The sequence below is a fragment of the Emericellopsis atlantica genome (assembly GCF_019669845.1).
Source record: "Emericellopsis atlantica unplaced genomic scaffold F5Z01scaffold_39, whole genome shotgun sequence".
Lineage (NCBI taxonomy): Eukaryota > Fungi > Ascomycota > Sordariomycetes > Hypocreales > Bionectriaceae > Emericellopsis > Emericellopsis atlantica.
In genome coordinates this window covers 135,454-149,555 of record NW_025764741.1, presented here as the reverse complement: position 1 = coordinate 149,555, position 14,102 = coordinate 135,454, and the positions used below count along the sequence as shown (strand labels likewise).

Below are 14,102 nucleotides of genomic sequence, written 5' to 3'. Positions count from 1 at the left end.
GGTCAGCGCCATCTAAAACCAAGTCTCGAACAGAGACAACGTGTACAGACGAGGGCGATGTCGACGACAATGGAGAAGGTGGTGGTCCGGGAGCCGAAGCAATGATCCAACATGAAGCGTTCTATTTAGTGTATTTCGAATTGATACCCTGATTGATGACATTATCCAACTGATTCACGCTCACACGTCGTCGTCTCCCTCAACCGCTTGTCTTGACTGTCGTCAGCTATGACTCTTGGCATGATGAGACCCTTGCGACTATCGAAATCTTGGCGATGGTACCCGTGATTTGGAGAAAACTATTGACGGCAGCTGCACGTTTATTTCGTACCTAAATTCCAACCCCGTCCCAGATTTGTTCAGCGCTCGCTGGTGAGATATCGGCTGGTCATGATCGCCAGGGAGGAGGGATACGGTCCGTAATCTTCATATTGCATTTCATCAGACGGAACACGCCGACATCAAAGTGAGAACACGTGGACGACTGCATCGATCTTCACCTCCCAAGCGTCAAAAGAAATCTGGAGTGGCAAAGTCGCCCGTTTCAGATCCCATCTGAAACGACACGTTTCGTTCGCCGCCACCGCCCAGACTCTCAAACCCCCATCAACACGTTCTCTCAGTCATTCCGTAGCTGTGCGGCCAAGACCAAAGCCAAGGCCCGAGCCAAGCACCGCTCGAACACGCATTATTTTAGGGGTCCAAAAACTCCAAAATTTACTCCAAACCCCTACAGCCACTCCGTCATCAGTGTCTTGCGCGGAGCAGCTTCTTTCTCATTCGTGTCGTCAAACGACAACTGAACAGACAAGGGCATTTTGATTTCACATTAACTACACACGTGCTTGCGAGAAAATCACATCTCAAGCTCCTCAAACCACCAGTGAGAGCCTCTTTGCCATACCTGGACACCATGTTCCCCGGCGGCCCCAACCCGTCCAAGCTGCAGAGTGCGCCAGGAACGACAAACCTCCCGCTCGTCCTCATCCACGATGGGGGCGGCACATCGTTCGCCTACTTCCTCTTGGGCGAGCTGAAGCGCGACGTATGGGCAATCCACGACCCCAACTACTGGGAGGGCAAGACCTGGCCCGGCGGCATGGACGAGATGGCCAGGCACTACATCGTGCTGATGCGCAACGCCGGCATCCGGGGCAAGATCCTCCTCGGCGGCTGGTCGCTGGGCGGCCTGCTTTCCATGACCATTGCGCGTCTCCTCGCGGATGACCCGACGGCCCTCTTGACTGTCTCAGGCACCATCCTCATCGACACACCGTATCATGTGCCCAACGCCGAGACGGGCGTGCGCGACCCGGACATGAGCAACCTGCCCAAGCTGATCCAAAAGTCCTTCCAGAACTGCGATATATATCTCGAGCACTGGAGGGTGCCCACCTTCTCAGGGCCTGCCCACGGCGGGAAACCCGTCCGACTGCGCGGACTGCCCGGCGAGCCTGAGCTGCAGCGAGGCCAGTACCTACACATGCCCGTCAAGGGCGAGGGCGAGGTGAAGCAAGGGCAGACCTACGAATTCAATGAATTCCCTGAGAAGCCCCTTGCACCGCCACCTGGCGTGTTGCTACGCGGCCTGCGGCGGGCGGAGACCAAGTCAGGGCAGACAGAGGAGTGCACCATCGACATGTTCCGCGATGACGAGCTGCTTGGGTGGGGAGGGCGGTATCCCGACTTTATCAAGGCGACATATGACATTGATTCAGCGCATTTTGACATTTTCGACAAATTGAATGAGAGAAAGGCGAGTCTTTACTATTTGATAGTACCTTGCGTTGCTTCATGAACAACTGCTGACTAGGTGTAGCTGGAGATTGTCACGGATAGAATACGACAGGGCGTCGAGCTCCTCGACATGCTGTGCAAGTCGGGTCAATGATAAGGGAGAGAAAAATATGGAAGCGCCTTGCATTTGACGTTTTCCCCCCCCTCATGCTTTGTATATATCTTTGCGTATACAAGTAGGTATCTATTAAATCACTGCAACAGACGTGAATCTGTTGAGGCTGAGCTGCCCTACACACGCCCCTGAGCTGCGAATCCCGCGGATAAGCGGCGTGTGCCTAATAATTTCCTCTTTGGGAAAGTATGATGTCGGCGGGGTCCATTAACTTATTCGCTGCCGCGGGGCATTTACAGTTGTCCGGGTATTAGGAACAATGATTTTAGCTCTAGGCCTCAGACAATACTACAAGGCTTTTATCTCTCAGGAAATTAGAGTCTCTTCAGACTTGCCCGAGGAGAATTGGATAAGCTCGTTCAGTAAGTCCGTCACCGTTCTGTCAAGTCTCCGCGGCGAGTGAGTGCAGTCAGGGCTGCCAAGCTGCGTACATGTACTACTCACGTTATCTCTTACATGAGACGCGCTGGTGACTCTTACGTGAGAGCGGGGACATTATGTGAGCAAGGCAAATGAAACCACCCACTTCCATCTAGAATACTTAAACCATACTCTGCGTATTCTCGCCCAGCTTGATTGAGCCTCCTCAGTGACCACCACACTCACCTCTCTCCTCCATCTGCTGCCGCCGCCATCATGCCCTCTCGCCCCATCACCGACTACGGCGCCCTGACGTTCGACTGCTTCGGCACGCTCGTCGACTGGGAGACGGGCATCTACAATATGCTCCTCCCGCTGCAGAACCGCCTGCCCGAGTCGCACCCGCACTACAACGACCGCATGGGCTTCCTCAAGCTCTTCATCAAGAACGAGGGCATCGTCCAGCGCGCCGACCCCGAGGGCCTCTACCCGGACATCCTGGCCAACACGTACCGCGCCATCGCCAAGGAGCTCGGCGTCGAGTCCAAGGACGACGAGGCCGCCGCCTTTGGCAACGCGGTGGGCGACTGGCCCGTCTTCCCGGACACCCAGGAGGCCCTCCAGCGTCTTCAGAAGCACTTTAAGCTCGTCATTCTCTCCAATGTCGACAAGGCCTCCTTTGGCCGCGCTCTCACCAACCAGCTGCCCGAGATCCAGTTCGACGCCATCTACACCGCACAGGACATTGGCACCTATAAGCCCAACCCGCGCAACTTTGAGTACCTCATCGAACACTGCGAGAAAGACCTCGGCGTCCCCAAGGACAAGATCATCCACACTGCCTACGCGCTGCCGCACGACCTCATTCCCGCCCACAAGGCGGGGCTCGCCAGCTGCTGGATCGAGAGGGGCGTCGACGTGCCCGCGGCCTGCGGCGGTGGGCAGCCTGATCAGTACCCCGCCGGTGCGCTGGGCTTTGAGTGGCAGTTCAAGACCATGAAGGATATGGCCGACTACGTGGACTCGTTGTGAGAAGGCAAAGGATAGGAGAGGCCCTGTTGGTCCAGAATTGTATGCCTGGAAATACTGTACATATTAAAATGCTACTACATACCGATTCACAAACTAAAATCAGATAAAGAATCACATCCGAGATCACCATCGCCAATCCGTCTTTTGCTCACCGGCCAGGCTTCATACTGGCCTCCCTGCCCCGCCTCTCTTCCTCTGTGCAAGTGCGCACAAGCAGGCAGCACGCAATCCATGCACAACATCGTGATCTCCATCGAGGAAAGTTGCCCGAGGCGCAGGCTGTGCGTGGGCTAGACGCATCCTTCGAGCGTCGAGTGGACGTCTGGCCAAATCCTTCGAGAAATGGGGGGCAGATTGGCATCCAGTGACCCCGCCCACCATCTCGGGAAAAAGAACGACGGTACTGTAAGGCTGACAGTTGGTTGGCAACTCTTGGATCTCTGGTACCTGAAACTCTATCGTAGAGGCGCAGAGGTTCACGTCCAGAACTCCTCCTCGTGCACACACCTCTCGCGTCCCGGTGCTGTGCACACCACACTGGTTCTGGCTTTATTCATCAGGATATCCAGCCACTCAATCCTTCGGCTGCCCCCTCGCTCGTATTTTTCAGACATCCCACCTCGCTCGAAGGATGGGAGCGGGGAAATGCAAATCCACGATCGCCCATGAAAAGACGGAGAGGGACACAAGTCTCAAAGGGTAGTGACGACATGGCGCAGCCAACTAAGCACTAGCGCTAGTGCACCATCCATTGGAGCCCTCCCGCCTTGGGTACCTGCAGCCGTGTGAGATGATTGGCCAGACGTCAAACTGCCCTGGACTTTGAAGGCTACGGGTTTGGACTTTGAGTCTGAATATCCTTCTCGTGCGGTTCTACATGGTGGAAGGCATTGGCAGATGGTTTAATAACTTTGTATTCAGGAGGTCGTTCATCATGAGTGTCTCCGTCCAGCGGAGAGTGAAATCAGTCGGGGGGGGTGTTGCTGGTTGCCATCTCCGCCAAGTATTGAAAGCAAAACCAGATATATACATTGCCAACCGTAGAGTCAACTTTTGTCCGAACTGAAAAAGAGAAAGCAATGCCCAAACGCAACGCCAAATGTCAAAATGCGCAGCAACGCCATGCAAGGCCAGCTCATTGGGTCCTGGGCAGAAAAAGGGGAATCTCCATCTTCTTCACCTTGTGAGGTGTCTTGGAGTCAATTTTGCTCGAGATGTGGCCCTCCTCGACCGGCTTGCGGGTGAAGAAGACAAGCATGTCGCGGGTGGCGTCCTGGGTCAGGTCCTCCTGGTACACGGGGCTGAGCGAGTGCTTGTTCTCGTGGTCGAGGATCATGAGCGTGTCGAGCAGCTTGGTGTGCTGGACGCGCGCGCGAATGTTCTCCGGCTTGGCGTCGTTGAGCGGGATGCCCGTCTGCTCGTGCATGGCGTGCATAAAGGTGACGGCCGAGTCAGCGCGCATGTTCCTGTGGCCGAGCAGGGTCGTCATCGTGTGGTCGACGCCGTCCGAGTGGATGCCCTCGAGGGCAGGCTCGCCCAGGATCTCCTGGTTGGTCGTGGTCCGGAGGTGGAAGAGCGTCAGAATGTTCTTGTTGACGTCGTAGTCTAGCTTGGGACGGTGCGCCATCTCGACCCCGTGGACGACCATGCCCTTGAACACGAGGAGGGCCTGCAGGACCGTGTTGAGCTGCAGCTCGTCGTCAATCTCGTCGAAGCGCCGGATCTGGCCCGAGTCGTAGCGCTTAAAGTCCTCCTCGGCCGACAGCGCAAAGGGCTGGAACTCGAGGCGGCGGACGCTCTGGGTGTCGTAGTCAAAGCAGAAGCGACCGTTGCGGGTCTTGCGGAAGGGGAGGGTAGGGTCATACTGGAGTCCGTCCGCGGTCTGGGGCAGAGCCTCGAGATCCTCGCGCGTGGCGCCCAGCCCCAGGCAGATGTCGATCATCTCCTCGGCCGGGACCCAGACGAAGCGCTTCTCGACATAGTCCTTGCGGATGGCCATAATCTTGGAGATGGCCTGGTAGAACTCGGGCTTGCGCGACTGCTCGAGAACGTTGAGCTGCCCAGCGGGTACACGGGGGAGTGTCGAGGTCGGGGTAGCGGTCGTGGGTGTCGATACGGGAGTCATGCCAGCCGTCATGAACTCGGGAAGACCGGCGCCGAGTCCAGCAGGCTGTGTCGTGGCATGGACGGCCTTGTCCTTGGAAGAGGCGTGGATCTTGTTCACGCGCTGTTGTCCTGCGAAACTGTTGCTAGCACCAGCCGCGGCCCGGCTCGCCGACCGCAGCAGGTTGGAGGAAGCACGAGCGGCCCTCTTGCTTGGTGCGAGATACGACATGTTTGATTAGTCTTGTATTTCTGCTGCTGATAGTAGAACAGACAAAAATGGCTCAGGATAGCCGTCAGGAGATTTTCTTTTGAAAAAGAAAAAGAAAAGCAGGAATTGATAAAGGCTCAGGATAGCCTGTGAGATCAGGATGAGAGATGTAGTTCAGGAAGATGGCTCAGGATAGCCCTCTCGTATGTCAGTAGTTGGCTCAGGATAGCCGCCAGATGCTGTTCAGGAGCTGGCTTTGCAAAGTATAACGGCAATAAAAAAGACCAATCGGTAGCTCCAATCAGTTAGTAGACTTGATCGTTCTGTGTGTGATGGAGGAGAGGGAAAGCGAGAGACAGAGGTTCATCATGTGGTCGGGATGCCTCCCCTTTGTATTCGTTCCGGCCTTGCCACGGCCCAATGTAGACCGGAAGAGAAAACACAACAAGCAGTCCGCCTTCTGATCAGCTACACCGCATTGGCCAGCGCTGTTCATTCCTCTGGACTTGTGCTGCTGTGCGTTGGAGCCTGTTACAGCCAGGATTGTGCATACGCCGATCGTAGGCGGCCCCATGGCGAAACTACGCACGAGGGCGGTGATCTGATGTCAGCCCACTCACTCTCTCGGCCGGTTTCTTAGTCGAGAAGAAGGGGGATGAGGCCAAAATAGCCACCACTTTCGGGCTACGCGCCCCTGATGCCTGTATGAGGCGTGGGTTGGTGATGGATGTGTGGGGTTGTGTGGACTGTGTCGAAAGTTGAAACACGGCTCTGGTTGGGCTCCTTTGCCAGTTAGTGTGGCTTACATCGTTGTAAAAAACATGGCAGGAAATTGTCCATCGACTTACTGTTCACGTGGGCTGCCACTGCTGGGTCTCTGTTGGACAGGGAAGTCATGGTGCGTCAAAATGCCGGTGGATGTGCGTCATCTGCGGCTACTTTTGGATCTCTTAGTTAGAGCCCACTTCCTTCGCGCCTTGATTCCTTCAACCTCGATCAACAAGTTCACCAGTAGTCGCCGCCAAGGGGCATGCGAGCACTCTTCAATTTCCAGTCAATGAAGTGGGAGGCTGCCGGTAGAACCTTGATAGATGCTCTGAGCGTTTGCTCACCTCTACTCATCCTGTTGTTGCCGTGAATTTCATCTCCAGCTCGCGCATGCGTTCAACCGCAATGGGAAAGCATTTCGGTCTTTTCGAGCAGATTGAAAAGCCGCTGCAACAGGGCCTAGCCTGCATAGACTCGTGTCTACCGCATACTATACTGCATTGAGCAGATCAAGAACATATGGAGGGTTCGTAGATCTTGGCGCCTTGTAAGGATCGATGTCGCAATTTTCCCATGTTGGGGTCGTGGATTGCAGTTGCTCGGACACTTGACGGGCATCATGCCATTGAATGTTGAGAGCTCTGGTAAGCGGACTTCAAAAGGGCATGCAATGCTGCATCTTCGAACCTAGGAGGGTATACAGCGACGTCAGCATGCTGCTAGTCACGCCTCGTTTCCAACTTTCAACGCTGCTGGCGAGGATTCCCACGTCTGTGGTGTGAAATGTGAGTGCATCGCCTTCAAGGCTTCATTCAACCCATTGCCCTGGTCAACGGCCCCGGTGTTGGCAGATGATCCATGTCAAGTTCCACTCGCAAGAGTCAAGACCGCATCTCGTGAAATGCCCGAGAATTTTTTCATACTTACATTCTGCAAGCAGGCCTTTGTGGCCGACTATAACCGCTTTCGAGCCTTCGTAGACGGATGCAAGCTGAAAGAGGTCGCCGAGATGCGTACAATTTTTCGATCGCCTACAGCAACGAGCTGCAGCAGCGCAGTTAGGTTCGTTCCCTTTCATCCGCCGGCCGGAGGAGGCCGTCACAGAATTTGTTAATTAGATGCTTTTCGACAGGCAAAACTTGAGAGATCGTCTCTATCCGGTCTGAACCGCCAGCGCCCTTTGGTGGCTGCAGTGAGGATGATGAGAACGGCCACGGCGCTCTGAGTAAGACTGTCAGACTTGCAAATACCCACACTGCGTGAAGATCAACCGTCTTCTCCATCTTCGAGAAGCATTCCCCATCATTGCGCCGGAGCAAAGATCAGCATGCCCCGCCGCGCGGGGCCTTTCGCAGACGGAGGCCAGCGCCAGCTCGCATCATCGAGCATGACACTGTTGCCGGTGCCGTCTGATCGGACGGCCCGAATGAACACGAACTTGGAGGTGCTGTGAAGTGAAAGACTAGCGGATCATTCAAGACGAGCCATATGGTGTCGAATCTATCAAAGGTCGGTTGAAGAAACACCTTCATCGCCAAGGTCAGTTTGCCACGGAATGTGCTCCACGGGAACGCCGCCGCGGGCAAGTGCCAATGGAGGCCCAATTGGAGGGGTTGACTGCAGATAGCGACAGAATAAGATGTGCGAACTGAGCTGAATCATCCACCCAGAGCATCGATGCATGTTGGAGCTATTTTGTCTCAAGTTCTTCCACTATCCTCTAGGACAGTCAGCCTTCGTGACTTGCCCGTTATCAACGCCCTGGTTGCACCTTCCCTTGTCATCATCATCACCATCAACTTCATTTTCCGAGGTTGTCTCCATTTGCCGTCCCATCACTGATTATTTTAAAGACCCCAAGTAAAGACACAAGCAAACATATCCTGAATGAGATTGGACATATCCTGATCCATCTGCTTCCGGAGCAAGACCACAACCTGTCCCATTTGCGTTCTTCTTCAGCAGTGTAATACAGAAAGAAAGATACTTTTTACCACACTCACAATGACCCCCTCTGCTACTTCCACCGGCACCATTGAGCAGCAGCAGCAGCCCACGCTCAAGCTCAGAGCTGACGCTCCAGAGCCGCAGCACGATCAGAGCATCTTCCCAGAGGGCACTGCCCTCGCTGACCTGAGCCGTGGACCCAACCCTCTACGAGGTGAGTTGCGAGAAACCCAACAGGCGGATGCCCGCTCACGGTCAAGGCATCCCCACGTTCGACAACCATGACGAGCACCGTAGGCACATTGCGCTGCACATGGCCGCCGTCTTCCGCAACTGGGCGCGTGTCGGCTTCACAGAGGGCATCTCTGGTCACATCAGCGTGAAGGACCCCGAGTACGACAACCTGATCTGGATGAACCCCATCGGCAAGCACTTTGCCCTTCTCAACGCCGGTGACATGATCTGCCTCGACATCAACACTGGTAAGATTGTCGGCGGTAACAGGGTAAGCTTTGCCAGAATTGAGAAGCACCAGAAGCCGATGAGCTGACTTGACTCTGGCAGACACGGCCTTGCAACAACCCGGGCTTCTTCATTCACTCTGAGATTCACAAGGCCCGCCACGACATCAAATCCATCTGCCACGCCCATAGCATCGCGGGCCGCGCATGGTGCGCCTTTGGCAAGCCCCTTGACATGATCCAGCAGGACATTTGCGACGTCTACGGCACCCTCGCCGTGGACAATCAGTATGGCGGCATCGTCACTGCCGAGCAAGAGGGCCAGAACATCGCCAAGGCTCTCGGCCCCAAGGGCAAGGCCGCGCTGCTCATGAACCACGGTCTCGTCACCGTCGGCCACACCGTCGACGAGGCGAGTTTCCTGTTCGGCCTCGTGGACAGGAGCTGCGAGATTCAGCTCAAGGTCGAGGCGGCCTGTGGCGGCAACCCGGAGCTCAAGAAGCAGATCATCAGCCATGAGCTTGCGGAGGCGAATGCCAAGATGGCGGGAGAGAAGCACTGGCTGTATGAGGAGGGCCAGCCCGACATTGGCCTCGAAATTGAGCTTGGAGGAGACAAGATTATGAGTGGGATGGAGAACATCAAGATCTGGCCAGAGTACCTGCCATAAAAGGGGGTGATGATCTGCATTTTATTTACAAAGGCGATGATGAGCGTTGTTTGATAGTGCGTGTATATACAGAAGCTGAATTACGAGACATGAGGCGTGCACAACAAACACTATTGCAGAGCCGTCTACGCTGGACGTGGTGGTCTGGCTTCCGTAAGACTTGCTCGCTAGGTCGCAGTCCAATTCTCACCAGTCTTTTAGGCCTAATCTGAAGCTTTTTTGATTCGACATGCCAGTTGCAGTTCCAGAACATGGCAGTGACCTCGCTCTGGGCTGGTTGGGGCGTGAGCGGCAACGTCAGATTTTCCGAAGACAAGAACCGCGGAGCAATCTGTTTCGCAAAGTAAAGCCCGCCGAGTATCACTGGCTTATTTGAGCGGGTTACGTCAAGATGTCAGATCGACTTGCAACGTATTGCAGAGACTGGCTGTCATATCCGCCGCTGGAGAGTAGTGATAGTTGCCTTGGCCTGTGCTGCTGCGTTGAGCAAATACTTGGCTAGAGATGCGTAGCGGCAAGCGTGAATGAATCAAGGAAACCTTGCAATCACCAGATCACGCAACCATCGCAAGTATGAAGTAGTCCTTCTGGGGAAGAAGTCACACATAATGAGGATGATCTGGTTGAGCCGAGTCCTCCACGCGGGGCAGGCGAGAAGACACAAGGGAGAATGATGATCTCAAGCTCGTGGCTTTACTCCGACTTCTGAAGCCCAATTGTGATCATTCGATCAAAAACTCTGTCAAGTTCCGCGACGTGATCTGGAGGATACATCATCTCAACTTCACAGAGAGGTGCGAGACCATAGCGATGTCGCCAGCCGACGAAGCTGGGCTTGGGATGATCGAACCGATACGCAGTTGTAATAGCGTATTAGAGATCGTTTGAGCTGATCAGGAATTCAGGACTGTGAGAAGGAAAACCAGAGAGTGTTCGATGTCATGAAGCGCCCGCGCATTCAGCGGGCAATACGCGACCGGAAGCCGGATCACGTGATCGCAAGTCGGGCCTGCGCGCCATGAACTTTTCGGTCGAAGAACGACTGGACGCGAACCTCTCCACGAGTTTAAGCCACGCCCTTTAAAGCTCACAAGTACGACGCATTTTCTCTCCCAGGCCAACAGAGATGCTTATTCTTGAGGAGCAGCGTTACATCCATGAGGATCTCGAGCGTTTAGAGCAAGGAATTGCCGACCGCATCCATGATGACCCTAAACATGTGAGTATCCTGGTCTCGCCGCTCGCGCGATCAATGCATGCTAAGACTATCCAGATCCGCGACCGACTGAATCGCGACCACGAGGTCTCTCAACTACTCGATCAGATCCAAAATCAGTCCAGCAACCTCCTAGACATCTACAGAGATACGACAGGCGCGCGCGCATCCGAGATTCAGCAAATCGGCTCAGGCGATCCGTTCGGGGAGTTCTACAAACAGCTCAAAGACGTACGAGACCATCATGCGCGGTATCCGAACGAACAGGCCGAGAACTCGGAGCAGCGATACAAAGTGCGACGGGCTGGGGAAGGGGAGCTCGTACCATCAATCGTTGACTCGTTATTCTCGGGCGAGGAGGCATACGGGCGATTCTTCGACTTGACAATGAACCACGAACAGTTCCTCAACCTTCCGAATGTTAGGCGGCTGACATATCTGCAATATCTGGAGGTGTTCGACAACTTCACGCCGGGCTATGGCGGTGTCAAGAAGGCAGACAAGCTTACGGATCAGTACTTCAAGTACATTGGTGAACTAGCAAGCTATCTCGAATCCTTCATGCAGCGCACGCGGCCTTTGGAAAACGTGGACAAGGTCATGGAGACGTTCGGACAGGAATTCGAAGCAGCGTGGGAGAAGGATGAAGTTGAAGGTTGGCAGTCAGAGAAACCAACAGGGGGCGACACAGCGAAGGACCTGAGCACAGCTGAAGCAGTGTGGTGCGCCGACTGCGAGAAAGAGTTCAAGAACGAAAACGTCTACAAGAACCACCTGACAGGACGGAAACATATCAAGGCTGCTGAGCAACGGAAGCAAAGGTCAGCGGATGCGGACGGTGCCGCCAACGGTACCGCTGGTCCTAGAACTTCGGCTGCGAGGTTGAAAGAGAAGGCTGTGGCTGAGCGGGAACAGCGAGTCAAGCGCCTGGCCGGTGCCATGAGCACAGAGCGAGGTGATACCAGGGTCAACGTGGAACGAAAACAGGGCATGACGGAACGAGAACGCCAACAAGAGCTTGAGAATCTCTTGAACGCGTCGGAGGAACCGCAGGAACAGCCTCGGGACGGCGAAGAGGACGCTGAGGATGGTGAGGAGAAGATTTACAACCCGCTCAAGCTACCACTAGCCTGGGATGGCAAGCCGATTCCCTTCTGGTTGTATCGACTGCACGGTCTTGGTGTCGAGTTTCCGTGCGAGGTCTGTGGTAACTTCGTGTACATGGGTCGCCGCGCGTTCGACAAGCATTTCAATGAGGCTCGCCACGTGTACGGCCTGAAGTGCCTGGGGATCACCAACGTCAACCTCTTCCGCGACATTACGAGGATTGATGAGGCTTTGAAGCTTTGGGAGAAGATCCAGCGTGAGAAGAAGAGGACAAAGGTTGATGAGGGAAGTGTTGTACAAATGGAGGATGCGGAGGGTAACGTGATGCCCGAGAAGGTGTACTATGATCTGCAGAAGCAGGGACTTTTGTAACATGTCTAAATACAGAATTTGGCGGTGGTAGATCTCTGAGAGGGAGTATATCAACCGGGATTTGGCTCCCCAATAGTACCAATTGGTTCATTTCTACCTACCATCAACTCTGTGAAATACCGGCGACAATAAGGTGCGCCGCGTCGCGTTTTGAGCTTAGTCATCGTAAATGTCCTGCACTCAAAGCCAAAACAAACAGCCCACCACGCCGCACTCCATCCCGCATCCAACAATGTTTTCACATGGGTGGCACTGTGATGACCTCCGTCCTTCCTAAGCCGATACCTGCTCTGTACACTGTCTATGTGCTTCGCTCGACCGTCCGCCATGCATCGCTCTACATCGGCTCAACGCCAAACCCACCGCGGCGTCTGAAGCAACACAATGGTGAGGCCAAGGGTGGTGCTGCCCGTACGAGTCGAGACAAGTTGAGACCATGGGAAATGATTGCAATCGTCTCTGGATTCCCCAGTTCCACCGCGGCACTGAAGTTTGAGTGAGTAGTAGGCTGCGCGTACGCTACATGCTTGATAGTCGATTAATGAGCGTAGATGGGCCTTGACAAATCCGCACCTGTCACTCCACATACCCGATGAATCTCGCATGGTTGTATCTTCCCAGAAGAAGAGGAATGGCCGGCCTCGCCGGCCACCTCACAACCTGAAATCGATCTTCTCCAACGTCTTCATCCTTACCAGCGTGCCGAGCTTCTTACGATGGCCGCTCAATATACACTTCTTCTCACGTGATGCCAAAAATGCTTGGGACAATTGGCTCCGCCATTCGAACAAAGAGGTCAGAAGCGGCCTGCGGATTTTTGAAGATTACAGCACTGGCGAGGATGGCACAATACGCGGTGTGGATGCCTTGCCCTTGGACTACGCTGCCCTGAAGCCACACGCGTCGAAGGCACAAGAGGTGGTGAACTTTGAGCGTCACGGGGACTGTGTGCACTGTGACGAGCCGTTGGCGCCAGATAAGGGGCTGTTACCAATCTGCCCTAACGAGAACTGCGAGGCGATGGGCCATCTGGATTGCTGGGGGAAAAATGCCAAGGAGGTCGCTGCAGATGGAAACGTCCTGCCATCCTCGTGCACTTGCCCCTCGTGTGGTGGGGAAATACGATGGATTGATCTGGTCAAAGAGCTCAGCTTGAGGCTCAGAGGACCCAAGGACGTCGAAAAGCTCCTCGAAACAAAGAAGCGTAGGAAGAAAGCAGTACCTGTGGTAGATGAACTTGAATGAATGCCGGTCTAGAAACGGAACTAGCTACCCTACAAGTCGCACAATCGATCTTACTGCCTGCTTCCGACGCGTTTATCGCGAGTAGGTATCCTCAAGGGTTGTGTCTAAATACTCGCAATTTTTTCTTTATCAGTAAATTTGTTGAACTACTATCATGCAAGAGGTTTCTATTCCCCGAGAGAACGCTTGTGTCTCCGCACGTACGCATTGCGGTTGCCCTGCAACCCATTTGAGCACGACTTGTTGCGTACCAGAGAATCTATGACTCGTACCAGTCTTCTCACGGTGATGGATACAAAAGACTCTCATCGGAGAGTACAACCTTGTCTTACGTGCATATTGATATCTGGTGCACGTGCCTTGACAATCGACGACTGGAATTGGTGGGCATGTCGGATGAGGTCTGAAAGCGGTCGGGAGTCGTCGCTAGTGGATCCCTAAGGCTTGCAGGAGCGCCGGGGCTTACTCCGCCAAATATCAGAGACAATCTGCGAGGGTTGCCTCATACCCGAAGAGTAGTAGATTTGAACGTCTTGAGGTCGGCGGGAAAAATATTCTGAAGGAAATGAGCCACGAGGCTGCATTGTTCAGGTAGGCTTTCCTGGCTTTATTCCCGCCAGCGAATATTGGCAAAAAGAAGTGTTTCCGGGATCGTCCACCGAGCTTCCCGCTGGAATCGGGGCAGCCTAAGTACGGGT

General features: G+C 54.4%; 6 protein-coding genes across 6 annotated transcripts; 5 read left to right on the top strand and 1 right to left on the bottom strand.

The window, feature by feature from the left end:
• Positions 1 to 913: 913 nt before the first annotated feature.
• Positions 914 to 1,891, top strand: F5Z01DRAFT_684039 (Alpha/Beta hydrolase protein; the record flags this gene model as incomplete). The annotated part of the gene is made up of 2 exons (XM_046265900.1): positions 914 to 1,756; positions 1,820 to 1,891. The coding sequence occupies 2 exons, from the start codon at positions 914 to 916 to the stop codon at positions 1,889 to 1,891; spliced, it is 915 nt and encodes a 304-aa protein (XP_046114220.1).
• A 290-nt stretch (positions 1,892 to 2,181) lies between these two features.
• F5Z01DRAFT_380973 (HAD-like domain-containing protein) lies at positions 2,182 to 3,502 on the top strand. The gene is made up of 2 exons (XM_046259417.1): positions 2,182 to 3,360; positions 3,414 to 3,502. The coding sequence occupies exon 1, from the start codon at positions 2,549 to 2,551 to the stop codon at positions 3,302 to 3,304; it is 756 nt and encodes a 251-aa protein (XP_046114219.1). The 5' UTR covers positions 2,182 to 2,548; the 3' UTR covers positions 3,305 to 3,360; positions 3,414 to 3,502.
• A 704-nt stretch (positions 3,503 to 4,206) lies between these two features.
• On the bottom strand, positions 4,207 to 5,992 carry F5Z01DRAFT_381022 (2OG-Fe dioxygenase-domain-containing protein). Its single transcript, XM_046259418.1, has one exon. The coding sequence runs from the start codon at positions 5,637 to 5,639 to the stop codon at positions 4,440 to 4,442; it is 1,200 nt and encodes a 399-aa protein (XP_046114218.1). The 5' UTR covers positions 5,640 to 5,992; the 3' UTR covers positions 4,207 to 4,439.
• Positions 5,993 to 7,978: 1,986 nt separating this feature from the next.
• F5Z01DRAFT_684036 (class II aldolase/adducin N-terminal) lies at positions 7,979 to 9,464 on the top strand (the record flags this gene model as incomplete). The annotated part of the gene is made up of 3 exons (XM_046265899.1): positions 7,979 to 8,027; positions 8,594 to 8,838; positions 8,898 to 9,464. The coding sequence occupies 3 exons, from the start codon at positions 7,979 to 7,981 to the stop codon at positions 9,462 to 9,464; spliced, it is 861 nt and encodes a 286-aa protein (XP_046114217.1).
• A 1,018-nt stretch (positions 9,465 to 10,482) lies between these two features.
• F5Z01DRAFT_730721 (uncharacterized protein) lies at positions 10,483 to 12,326 on the top strand. Its single transcript, XM_046266698.1, has 2 exons — positions 10,483 to 10,683; positions 10,738 to 12,326. The coding sequence occupies exons 1-2, from the start codon at positions 10,591 to 10,593 to the stop codon at positions 12,157 to 12,159; spliced, it is 1,515 nt and encodes a 504-aa protein (XP_046114216.1). The 5' UTR covers positions 10,483 to 10,590; the 3' UTR covers positions 12,160 to 12,326.
• Positions 12,327 to 12,416: 90 nt separating this feature from the next.
• On the top strand, positions 12,417 to 13,404 carry F5Z01DRAFT_629919 (GIY-YIG catalytic domain-containing protein; the record flags this gene model as incomplete). Its single annotated transcript, XM_046261691.1, has 2 exons — positions 12,417 to 12,655; positions 12,711 to 13,404. 2 exons carry the CDS (start codon positions 12,417 to 12,419, stop codon positions 13,402 to 13,404), a joined length of 933 nt encoding a protein of 310 aa, XP_046114215.1.
• Between the last annotated feature and the right edge of the window lie 698 nt (positions 13,405 to 14,102).

Coding starts and splice junctions, on each gene's coding strand:
- F5Z01DRAFT_380973 (XM_046259417.1), top strand. CDS start 2,549: ATGCCCTCTCGCCCCATCACCGACTACGGCGCCCTGACGTTCGACTGC.
- F5Z01DRAFT_381022 (XM_046259418.1), bottom strand. CDS start 5,639: ATGTCGTATCTCGCACCAAGCAAGAGGGCCGCTCGTGCTTCCTCCAAC.
- F5Z01DRAFT_730721 (XM_046266698.1), top strand. CDS start 10,591: ATGCTTATTCTTGAGGAGCAGCGTTACATCCATGAGGATCTCGAGCGT. Junction 10,684..10,737: donor TCCATGATGACCCTAAACAT/GTGAGTATCCTG, acceptor AAGACTATCCAG/ATCCGCGACCGACTGAATCG.